Source organism: Cyclopterus lumpus, chromosome 4, assembly GCF_009769545.1.
Source record: "Cyclopterus lumpus isolate fCycLum1 chromosome 4, fCycLum1.pri, whole genome shotgun sequence".
Classification (NCBI taxonomy): Eukaryota; Metazoa; Chordata; class Actinopteri; order Perciformes; family Cyclopteridae; genus Cyclopterus; species Cyclopterus lumpus.
This window is the reverse complement of record NC_046969.1, coordinates 11433382-11446284: the sequence shown is the minus strand read 5'-3', so window position 1 is coordinate 11446284 and position 12903 is coordinate 11433382. Positions and strand designations below refer to the sequence as shown.

Below are 12903 nucleotides of genomic sequence, written 5' to 3'. Positions count from 1 at the left end.
TCCTGGCTAAGATTGCACCAGAGGGCAGACTCGCTCGGCTCTTTGATCATAACAAGGCCGTTGAGAAATGTCCCGATTTACCCTGCCTTGATCAAAAGAAGCTCCTTTTACCAAGAAGAGTGACCACCCACATTGCGCAGAAGAACACTATTACACTTGTGTGTATGTACATCCATGTATGCAAGAGGCGGTGAAAGTATTCGTGAGTATCTGGGTATGTAGGTGCGTGAAGAGAAATAGAGGCTAATTACCACACTCCTTCATGGGCTCATCAGACCAGTCCTTGCAGTCTTTCACATTGTCACACACCTTGCTGCTGTCAACACACTCCCCGTTCTTGCAGCGAAACTTTCGTGGGCCGTCACACTTTGTAACTGCGGTGGAGACACAACGACACGACCAAGTCAAGAGATCAGTGTTCTACTTTCCATCTCTCTTCCGCTAGAAAAAACACAACGTATGAGGCTGCATTCACACCAAACCAGGCATTGTGCTGATTTGGAGGCCAGTCCACTCATCTGAATGTGGGTAGTGCGCACACACAATTTTCCAGAGGAACATTTAAAAAAAAAGAAGCCTGAGTGGTGTGAATGCAGCCTCAAACAAATCCTGCACAGTTGAACCCAATTAGTATTCTGCAACAGAAAAAAAAAGAAGAATGCCACCAAAGTGCAAATTGTTAACATATCATGATTTTCTGGGTAGTCACTTTCCAGTTGGTGGTGCTTTATTTCTTGAATTTCTGCGTATAAAAATATATTTAGGTAGGTAACGTAAATGTGACGCCCTTGCAAACAATACTGTGCTGAACTGCACTTCAAAACACTGGTATTTGAGATACAGTTCACCGCCAGGCACATTGAGCTTTTATGTGTATGCATATATGTAAACTCAAGGTGACGTCGAAGCCACATGCAGTGAGTGGTTGAATTAACATATCGCGGTGACTTGTTACACTTCTTGTGTACGTCAAAAGAGATTTAAGGCAGAACACTTGCTGAGACTCTTAACACTGTGACATTGTGGCCTCGTGCTTTAGGATAACTTCTTTAGCTTCTCATGAGGCAGATTAGATTAGCGCAGCAGACTGCAACCATCTGTGCTACTTTCCACGATATCCTCGGAGAATTGTGCTTGCAGTATTTTTTCATGCTGAATCAAGTATGTCAAAGGACTACTATTGCCACTTTGCTTTGCAGTATAATCTGAATCTCACAAAACCTTCAGACACATAAATAAACACATTTGACGACCTGCATGAAGTGCATAATGACATATGTTGTTTGCATGTTCAACCACCTATACTCATCCAACACCTACCGTTGACACAGCCGGCTTCATCGCTATAGTCCGGGCAGTCGTGCACTTTATTACACTGTTTGGTGCCGTGAATACAGGACCCATCGCCACACTGGAACTCATCAGGTCGGCATGTAAGCAGGGCTGAGGAACACAAACCACACAACATATACAGTAGAATTAGCTGACCTGTTATTATTTCAATAAATATATAATGTATTGGTCTTGTTCAGCACATCATTGCTCTTCTTCAACTGCATCCGTGAAGATGTGCATGTGCAGTATCTGTTTAATCAGGCCACCTTGGAAGTGTATTACAACAGTAATCATTCATATACTACTCTTAGCTCTCTTACAGAAAAAGCCCCAATGGAAATGAAAATGAGGTTGGTATTCATTCACTGTTTGAGGAAAAACCCCATCCAGTGACCTATTGGGTATGTGTGTATGTGCAAGTGTATATGGGTATTTGTTTGTGCTTGGTTTGACGGGCGAGGGCAGGTTTGTTCAACTCATTCGTCTTTTTAACTGGCGGTTTAATTATTCATGTGTTGTGTTTTGGACTGGCTCCGCCAAGGGAATTGAGGCAGACATGATTGATGGCTGTGGAGGACAACGAGCGGAAGACTATCACTGTATCAGGAAATCTGGAATAAAACACAGCCACACGCACGGTTTCACACCAAGCCAGCAGCCACCCACAGAAGTGCATGTCCTGCACAGGTAGGCGGACACATACAGGAACATCAACCGAGCAAACTGAAACGTCGATGTGCAACCTTTTAAATCAACAGACTGACTTCTAATACTCAAACTAAAAATAAAGATAAACGCATGCTATGCTAATGCTAGAATCAGCTGAATGAAGGTCATAATCATGTGCCATCACAGAAATGTGCTGATTCTTTCAGCCGAATGATTGGGACCTGAGCTCAGTTAATTGTGATAAACCCAGAGGAATAGTAATAATAATGGATTGCCATCCGCAGATATGCTGGCAGGAGTAAAAGGAGGGAACCAACTACGTTTTACCATTTCTCATTTACATTAACCTCCCTTCACCCTTCTCACAGTCACTTGTCTCGGCATGTCTGTGAAATAACACACGAATATGGAGACAGATGTTTCAAATAAGATGGGAAATAATAACCGGGGGACGGGTCTTTGTGAAAGCTTGACGGAATAGAGGAGGAGGAGAGAACAAACTGGAGATATGCAATCATTCTCACATTTCTGATTTACATTGAAATGTCGCACCTCCCCAAGCTGAGCTCTGTTCTCTCATTTACATTTTGCAGACATCTGAAACTATTACATCTTGTTAGACACAAACCTCCAACCGCCCACTTTCATTCACAAAGTGATGAGCATGCACAGACTGCATCAAACACATGGAGTGGTACAGACAGATCCCGTCCCATCAGTGACGAGGTTAAAAAGTGAACATGGTTACTGGGACAAAGACCACCTCACTGGTTACTCAAACAAAAACAGACCCAATAACATAATTGAATTCTAATGACTACTGACTGTGTAGAGCCACTTTGTACATTCTTTGTCATGTCATTATTGACAAATATTACTGTTAATCATAGACCTGGATTATGTCTTACTTTAACCAGCAAGATAGCAAACTGAATACAGCTTTTTGGCAGTGAAGTTAGGCTAGTTGATTATATTTAATGTAGTGGAAAGTAGAAGGTAACAATGTTAAAAGGTACTCACAACAAAGTGTGAGTACCTTTTAGTGGCTGAGTTTGATTCGATGACACGGAAAGTCATTAAATGTTAAATCCCAACTGCTATGACTCATTTGCATATTGTTTTGTGATCCATATTCAATCTGCATATCTGTGACTGTACGTGTGAGCACAGATATGATCTGCATGTATCCAGGTGTCTGTCAGAACCATACAGCGTATATATAACAAGTGGACCTAGTCATCGTGACGTCACCCATTGGTTTGTGGCCATTATGGAGCCTTGAGTTCGCCGATTTGGTCTTTGCCATCTTGGCTTTTTTTGCATCCGATGAATGGAAGTTACCATATTTGGAATGAGGAGGAGTAACAGTGATGCCGGATACAGCTCTGGTAGGTGCAGCAACCTGTCAATCACATTAAGCCCGCCCTAAAGCATACTCTGCTTTATGCTCTATTCTATTTGACTCTAAATGGGAGCATCATTTACTAAATGAACATCATGCTGTATTGAAGAAGACATGAAACTATAGCGATTGAGACCATAAACTGAGGTACGTTTACTGAGGTAATAATTCAAGTGCGAGTTTCTCATAGATTTGTATACAATGAGACTTCTTTTTGCAACCAGAGAAGTCGCCAGTTGAGGGAATGCAATTTGAGACACTTCTGCATCGACTTCAAATCAACCGGGTTGCCGCCTGCTTAGAACACTTGCTTCTGCCTGAGACTTGTGTGAAGGTGTGTGTGTGTGTGTGTGTGTGTGTGTGTGTGTGTGAATCATGTCGTATGTGCGAGGCTGCTGTCATCTCCCTGAGTGGTGTGTGGGAGTGTGAAGAGGAGACCAGATGGGGGTCTCACTTGATGAAGGCCCTTCACCTCCCACACATGCGCGCACACACACACATACACACACACACACACACACACGCACACACACACACACACACACACACCAAAACGCATATGGTCAAACACACTCAGAAGTTCTCCTTCTGCTTCCACAGATCACATGGTTGCATGGCAACACACTCATGGATCATCAAGTTAGTATTGATCTTCCTTCAATCATTTGGTAGCACAACAACATTTGTCTCGTAGTCTTTGTTCACAATACATGGCATGTCAGCCTTTGAAGTATATCCCTCCAGTAGCGATGATTCACACACATAACCATCACTCCACTACACATTGTTAGTAGGCATTAATCGCCTTCATTGAAGCCTACAGCTGGTATTAACCTTTCACATTCATAACATTTAACCACACACACAGAAACAGACACATTGCATAAAAGAACCATAACATTGCAATTGGATAACATCTTCCTTCCTTAAAACCGTGTTGCTTTTAATTAGGATTTTGTCAATGAATAACACTAACATTGGGGTTTATGACACAAGGTTCATGTTGTGGCTACACAGAAGGTCATTTCTAATAGGGTACATTTGGTCTATTCAGGGTTTCTTCATAATAAATAAAACACCAGCATTATCCGTTAAGACGCCATTCAGTTGCACACTTTTCTTATCCATCCATCTCCACATAAATACAATACATGCACAGATGACTTACGACAGTTCGCTTCATCCGATTTATCCTTGCAGTCTGCGTCTCCATCACATTTCCAGTTCATGTGGACACACTCCCCGCTCCCACACTGGAACTCGCCCACTGGGCAGCGAGGTTTCTGGGGCTCCGTCCTCCGGCTGCAGCGCTCCATGGACTCGTCGGACTTGTCTTTGCAGTCCGGGTCGCCGTCGCAGCTCCACAGTGCAGGGATGCACTCAGAGTCATTGCAGCGGAACTCGTGCTGGCCGCAGGTGGGAGTCGAGCACTTTTCCTCGTCGCTGGCGTCCCCGCAGTCGTCATCGCCGTCACACACAAAGATTGGTGCCACACATTTCCCGTTGCGGCACTGGAAGTCTTTGGAGGGGCAGGCCTTGGCATCTGCAGGACGAATGGGACAGGTGGATGAACAATAATGATTTTTAAAGACAATGTTTTATTTTTTGCATTTTATTGTCATCATTGAATATATTGAATCTACGTTAAATCCGATTATTCTCATCACAGAAAATCTTTTGAAAATGGAGTGAATTTAACAAACTTAATTGAGCTGCCTCATTTTGGAAGCGGACGTTACTGCACATGGGAGTAGATGAGCGAACATGTGAGCTAGAGGACTGATATAGTTAACTTATCGCTGCAGATATTCAAACTCCTTCGGGGAGTCGGGGTATACACAATAATATGTCTTTCCTTCTCTAACTGAAAGACTGTGTTATTAAAATGTAGAGTTATTAAGCAGAGGGCAAATCCAGATGTTCCTCATTTGCTCCGGGCCTTTTGCTGTCTGGTGAGAGTAAAAGAAAGAGTTTGATCTAAAGTGACTGAAGAGCAACTCCTTAAAACACACGTTCTTTGGAAATCTCACAGAGAAAGTGTTGCAGGTGAAGGAGAGGATATGCAGTAACTGCTCAGGTAAAAAGGAGTGGGAAAAAAGAACAACAACAAAAACCCAGATAGACTTGCCTCATGGGAAAAACACACAGTGTTATATATTTACAAATAGAAATAAACACGGTCAGAACTGCAACCACAAAATCTCAACCCTTTAAAAAAAATTAATGCAACCATTACTACACTGAAACACTCAAGATAAATGTGACATTGTACCATACAAGCACAAGGTCGAGAGCGTATGTGCAGCAGAAGTCCAGTACGTTGAAGTGTGTTATGAGCAGAGTTGGGGCACAGCTGCGGGTGTCTACCGCAGTGCAGAACCCCCCTCCGCGAGTATGTGTGTGTGTGTGTGTGTGTGTGTATGTTTGTGTGGGAATGCTTGTGCAGAAATACCTGTGAAGACTGTGGATACTTCTATGTATGATTGTCTTAAGATTTCTGGGAAATGAGGAAACTAACGATTAAACATGTCATGCATCTGTGAGTGTGGGTTGTTTTGCTGGCAAACTGCGTGTTTCCTCTTCGCCATATATAAGCAGAGACGGTGTCTAATTCCAGCCAGGATGGACAAATCAGTCTGAATCATGTATTGTGTTAAAAAAAAAAAAACACACTAGTCCTTTGATGTAACGCTCTTCTCTGGGTGACCGACATAACCGCTTTACACTCTCTCTCTCTCTCTCTCTCTCTCTGTTACCTTCCCACACAGTGCGCCAAAGGGACTCATTATGATAATAGGCTATTGGATTCCCCGCTAGCTGTTACTGCTAGCATGCTAATCATCTGCACTCAGATCTAAGTAATTTAATTAACATGAGCACGTAAACAACATCCCAGCAGAACCTCAGGGGGTTTGGGGTCACGTTGGGTGTTTGTACAAACAAGTAGTGAGAAAAGTTTAAAAGTGATTATTGTAAATAAACAAAAGAACTTCTTGTTTATGGAAATTATAAACATGTTTTGCTTTATCCCGGTGGTCCATGAAGGGTTGCAAGTCAGACTAAACACCGTAGTTTTTTATGCTTAAAGGAGTTTTTTTCATGAGAACAGAACTCTTGGGCAGTCAGGTGTGCCGACTATAAACAGCAAGGCTGGGATACGGAGCTTGTTAGTCTGGCTCCCACTGGGCTATTGAGCTATGAAAAAAGATAGTTTGCTCTTGATGGCTTTATTTTTCGCTGCAACAGGCAGGTGGCTGGCAGCTTATTGAATGTATGTATCATGGATAAAAACAACTGAAATCTGAGTTTGAAATTCACAGCAGCACAGGCTGTATTAAAGACATTCTTACGCAACATCTCAAAAGAGTTACAAGAAGTTTCGGAAAGGCATCTATCCTTCGTCTTTAAGTTTTCCCCATCCCGAGATCACAACCAATTCCAGCTTGTTACCATACCGATAACAGAACACTGAAGCCAGTCCATATGGAAACATACTCACAACATGTCATATTGGGAGAAATAACTATTTATACAGCTTTGTATTCATGGAACCTTTTAATGTTTTGTCAATTCAGAGTTTCTGATTGAACCTTGGCATCATTCATTAAAGGACAAATAAGGTACATTTTTTTATCAATGGACACCTGCCATCATAAACAAAACAGGTCATTGTTGTTTTTAAGGTGTATTGTATCCCACAAACGTGGTGCTCTCCTTTTCAGAGAAGATGATGACACCTACCCAACCCCCACAGTTCTGCTCTCTGTGCGAGTTACCCGTCACCTATTGTGTCCACCGCTATGAGAAGCAACTTTAAAAGTTGGCGTGGTGTTTGTGCTGGAAGAAAAGTATCATCTTCCTGTTTGTTTTGCAGTAAAGGAATTCCTCCTTTGTCTTGTTAGGTTAAGATGGTTTAAAATGTATAAATGCTCTGCATAAGACTTAAGATACAGGGGGATGACTGCCTTATTATTTTATAGCAGATAAAGGTAATGAGGATAGATAGGTAGTAGAATGGATTACAGTCAACAAACTGTGCAATTGTAATCCCTAATCCGTTGTTATGGTGGATTTCAAAGTCATATTATCGTGACACTTGTTTAAGTAACTCATAATAAATGTCTCAGAAATCCTATACTAAATCAAAGTAAAACAAAACAATTAAGAGTTGAGGGTAATCAGTGGTACACTGCACAGCTACACGCTTCCTTCTTAATTAAAGCACATCCATTCAATGGATTATTCTACCAATTACAATTTAAAATAGGTAATCAGTAATCGGGTAGTGATTACATCTCGACAGTAACCTTCCCCACCTGCAGGTGATTGTGTTTAACTCGGGGTCGAAGCTTTCTATCCATCTATCCCCAGACCCTCCACTGGACAGCTAATAGATGGAGCAGAGATATAGAGCACAGCTTATTGACCTTGATCTGAAGAACAATTGAACTCTTGTCCAGCCTGGACCAGTCTAAAGAAAGCAGCTTTACACGCAGAGTAAAAAGACATGGAAACTTTCCCCAACACAATCGAAAAGAGACTTCAGACACATGCAGGTGGACATTCAAATCACTTAAATATGCATTCAAACAGAATGCAGTGTTTGCAGAGACATGATATATATATATATATAAATATATATATATATATATATATATATATATATATAAATAAATATAAATAAATATATATATATATATCATGTCTCTGCAAACACTGCATTCTGTTTGAATGCATATTTAAGTGATTTTTATATATACACATATATACATATATATTTACATATATATATACACATATATATATATACACACACACACACATCACTTCAGCCTCTCCTTATTGAGTCACTGGTTTTAATGTTTCTGGAGCGTGGAATCCAATCACTCTGGTCTATCGTTGGCCGCTGAGCCGTGGCGTGGGAGCATGTACACATGTGCACAAGAATACACACAATTTCACCCACACACATACAATTGTCAAAGAGGTTCACCAGGTATTCTAGCAGAAACGCAAGCTGAAGATTACAAATCGACACTAAAACCCAGAAATGGAAACTTCACAGCACTGTAAAAGGCAGCTCTTAAGCGCAAAGAGGCACACATCTGCTCCACAATCAGCTGAAAAACAGACGGTACCAGCTGATGGCATTTTGGTTTTAGAGAGTAGGATTAATGGGCCATATATTAGACATGCAAGATATTCATCTACTTTGTGAAATATCAATGTGAATGCCTTATTTTTCGCACAAGAGCATCAATAAAAAAAACAAATCTGTGTTGAGTCATGCATGCCTTGTCCTGTCAGATACACAAGGGTAATTTCAAACAAATTTGCATCTATATTCATGAGGAATGATGGGATGAAAAAAAATTAAAAATTCTAAAAGGAGGGGGAAGAATTTTGTTAAATTATTCAACATTTATTAAAATAACAGCCACAACCACATCCAGCACTTCAGTGCATGTTTTCATCAGGGCTGTGCAGGATGGGTACCCAGTGCCACAGAACATTACTTTCACATGAGCTGGGCATCAGATCAGACAGTGGAGTTCTGCACAGTTCTGCTGGTTTAATGGCAGCTTGGGACCGCTCCTAAAGAAGTGCTCCAGTATGGACTAAGCAGAGGAGCGACGATAATGCATCATATATTCATCTATTTGTGCAAATTATTATAAGCGGTACTTTTGTCAGTTTTGTCAGTAGAAGATAATCCTCTTCATGCGCAGTGACAAATGACAAATTGAAACTAATGGTGCATTGCAACATTGCTTCCTAAACAGCAAGCTAGCTCTCTGTCAAGATCTTAGTAATGATAGCCGACCCACTTCACCACCTCCACATGTATTGGAAATTTACAGGAATGACACTTTTTAAAAAGGTAAAATCATAAAAGCAATTATTTGATAACACCTCTTTTTAGAAAAAAAAAGAAAAAAAAGAAACAATGCCAATTTTTAACTGCGTGAAAGAAATGTTGAATTTACTATAGTTTCTTGCACTCACTCCACATCACATCTGTATGTATCGAGACAGTATTTTTAGGACACTTAGCTAATGTAGCATATGCCATGTACGTATAGCACCATTACCCTTGATATGAATAAATCAGCAAAACATAAGAGGAAGAAAGGTGCCAGAGGTGTTGGCATCCCCGCATTTGTAAAAAGATGGTTGTGTGTTGCACGGGTCGAGAAGATTTAACACTGAGGAGCTTGGGAGGACTAGACGGAAAAACAGAGTTTTAAATCATACTTTAGATGCAACACATTCTGCAGGAGGACCAGAGGGCCCTGTGTGTGCGCGTGCATGTGTGTGTGTGTGTGTGTGTGTGAAGACACACAGACAACTTGACATGCAGTCTCTCTCAAGGGCTCTTACAAAGTGTTTATCAGTGCTTTGGCTACATTAGAAGTTGATGGCAGCATGCACTCACACATTCAGGACCAACACCAGACAGACAGGCCCTCAGCCCTCAGCTCTTCCACTTGCTGTTACATAAAAGTGATCCCTTTTCCCTAATGGCATAGATAGATAGACAGTGAGGAGAGATGGAATTCAGAATAGATGTATCACTGACTGACAAACAGAAGGCAGCTTCAGAAGAAATTCACTTTCCAACAGCCGGGCCAAATGGGGTTTACGAGGCACCGAGGCGACGCTACGTATTCGGAGCGTCGATTGGAAAGAGTCATCCAACACGTCAATCATCTCCCTTTGGTAAAAGATGAATAATTATGGTACAACATGCTATATAGTCCGGGGAGAGATATTTTGCACTTTATTACACACTGCAAATACACTAGAAAAACAAACGTGTTATACTAGAAATATCTTAATACTTAACTTGCTTTCGATGACATCATGCAGTATTTTCCTGCTAACTTATCTTAATGAAACAAAGCAAAGTCCTCAGGGATTCAAACCGATGCAGTGAGCAACTGAGCTGAATACTTTGTACATGTTTTTTAACAATGTTTATATAAAGTAGGAAATGCTGAGAGGGGAAAAAAAAGAAAGGAGATTCAGAAGTAAATATATATGCAGACATCAAGAGTGAGTTATAATCTGATTTTGGATTTGCAATAAACTGAAGCTTCAATCTTATATGCAGGTGCGCATATTTTAGCCGAATATAACCATCTTGAGTAATCTACAAAGTTGTTGTTGATGTTTAGGTGCTGAGCTTTCTGAATTTATGCCATTGGCCATTGTTGAAATGGCTTGTTAAAATAAATAACCCAAGATGACAGAGCATATAAATAAAACACCATTTGGATGCTAGCGACACAAAATCCAGTTTCAATTTCTGGGTTGAGGGTCTCCCACCAAACTGAAAAAGAAAAAGGCTTTCCTTAAAAAATGTGTCAAACCCTTGACCAAACAAGGCTCGGAGTTTAGATTCACAAAAAATACACGCACAGCACTTCTTCTTCTTCTTAATACAGACTTTCTATTCAGATATGCTTGTTAGACTGTCTTTGCTAGAGTAGAAACAGATCACGCTGGGTGTGAAACGCCACTGAAAATAATAAGACCTCACTTTAGTGTGACAGTGGAATCCAAGTGAAATAGCAACAGAGAAAAATGGCCCAAAATTCCCTGAGATCGAAACTCTGTGTAAACTGATTGGGAGACACCAGGGAGAGACTTTCTCTTAACCACCTTCATGATGAGTGGGGACTATGGGGAGAGTGCACACGCACACACACACACACACACACACACACACACACACACACACACACACACACACACACACACACACACACACACACACACACACACACACACACACACACACACACACACACACACACACACACACACACACACACACACACACACACACATAACTGTGACATCTGACAGCTGCCTCTCCAGCAATCACAGATTGTGTGTGTGCAGGTGGTGTGTGACGAATGTCCTTGTGTGTCTCTATATACATGTACGTGTGTGCTGCCATAACATCCATTGGGGATACCGTTGCACATTTCAAAAAATGTGGGCCATTAAATGTAGATTGTGACATGCCATCACTCTGTGCTTGTGGCTCTACAGTCTTAAATCTTAACAGCACGCACAGTACACGCACCCGTCTGGAAACTAATTGCATTCAACACGATAAATGTGAGGTAGTAAATGTATGAATAGATTAAAAATAGGTCATTGTGATTTAGTGAGATGATTACATCGCCAGTATAAACATGCAATCCAACACTTTACCATGTTGATAATGACATAATTACCTCATCATGATAGCATATTTGTTTCTCATGTTGATCACTCCACAGCTAAACCCACATTTATTTCTCCATATTACATGTTGTAGTATTGTCTATATTACTAGACACATATTTTCCCTTTACTGCCGGGCCAAAGTCTGTCCCTCATTTTAAATGTCTGTCATGGACTTGTCTAAAAATATTACACAGAGGTAATTGGCTCTTGTAAATAAGATTTGACAAACTGATCACTGCAGATATACTGTATTATAATATATGGTTGTTTTGTTATTACTTTGAAAACTACAGAATTAAAAAAGTAAAGAAATTCACACGTAAACCAGGTAAAAGGTAAGAGTCTGTAAACATACATACATATATATATATATATATATATATATATATATATATATATATATATATATATATATCCTAGAAACTCCATTTAAAGAATCATAGTCTTGATTGTTAGTATGCTAGATGGACAAAATGTACTTCTTATTTCTCACACTGAAGACATAAGGATTTGTTGTGTGTCTGTAGAGTTCTTTTGATCTGTACTATCTGGACCTTGAGACTGAAATCAAAGTTTTATTGATTGATTGATTGTCCGTCTTTGTGCCGTTTGTCTCGACAAAGACATCGATGAATGTGAGAATCCAGATGCCTGCAGTCATATACATATACACATACATATAAGTACCTCGCTAGCTTTAGTAGGTGATGTTTGCAGTGAGCAGCAATTGTGGACAGAAAAGGCAGAACATATTACTCATCTCTTCAGACTGGCTCTTGAAAGAAATTAGAAAGTCATCAGACCTGCTACTCTTACTGTCTTCCTTTGCTCTCTCGCTCAGTCCTTCCCCTCCTATTCACAAAGCTGGCAACCACCTTGACTATATTTTCACCAGAAACTGCTCTACATCTAACCTCACTGTAACTCCACTTCATGTCTCTGACCATTTCTTTATCTCTTACTCTCTCCCACTCTTTGGAACTGACAACCCTCCCACAACGGACTCTGCACCTGTCCGTCGCAACATCCACACCCTCTTACACTCCTCTCTGGCCTCCTCTGTTCTGTCAGCCCTCCCTTCAACTGACTCCTTCTCACTCATGCAGCCTAACTTTGCCACTGACACTCTCCTCTCTACGCTGTCTTCCTCTCTTGATTCTCTCTGTCCTCTTATGACTCGAAAGGTCCCCAAGTCCTCTCCGGCTCCGTGGCTGTCCGAACCGGTGAGCGCCAAGAGAGCCACTATGCGAGCATTG

The 12903-nt window shown here is 40.9% G+C and overlaps 1 protein-coding gene across 2 annotated transcripts in view; it reads right to left on the bottom strand.

Moving 5' to 3' along the window:
• The window catches only part of lrp8 (low density lipoprotein receptor-related protein 8, apolipoprotein e receptor), a 149967-nt gene that overhangs the window by 39295 nt on the left and 97769 nt on the right, over window positions 1-12903 (bottom strand). For both annotated transcript variants that reach the window (XM_034530752.1, XM_034530753.1), the window contains exons 5-7: window positions 4575-4949; window positions 1321-1443; window positions 252-374 (exon numbers count right to left, since the gene is read on the bottom strand). In XM_034530752.1, the coding sequence (XP_034386643.1) occupies window positions 252-374; window positions 1321-1443; window positions 4575-4949 (621 nt within the window). The remainder of the gene's footprint in view (window positions 1-251; window positions 375-1320; window positions 1444-4574; window positions 4950-12903) is intronic.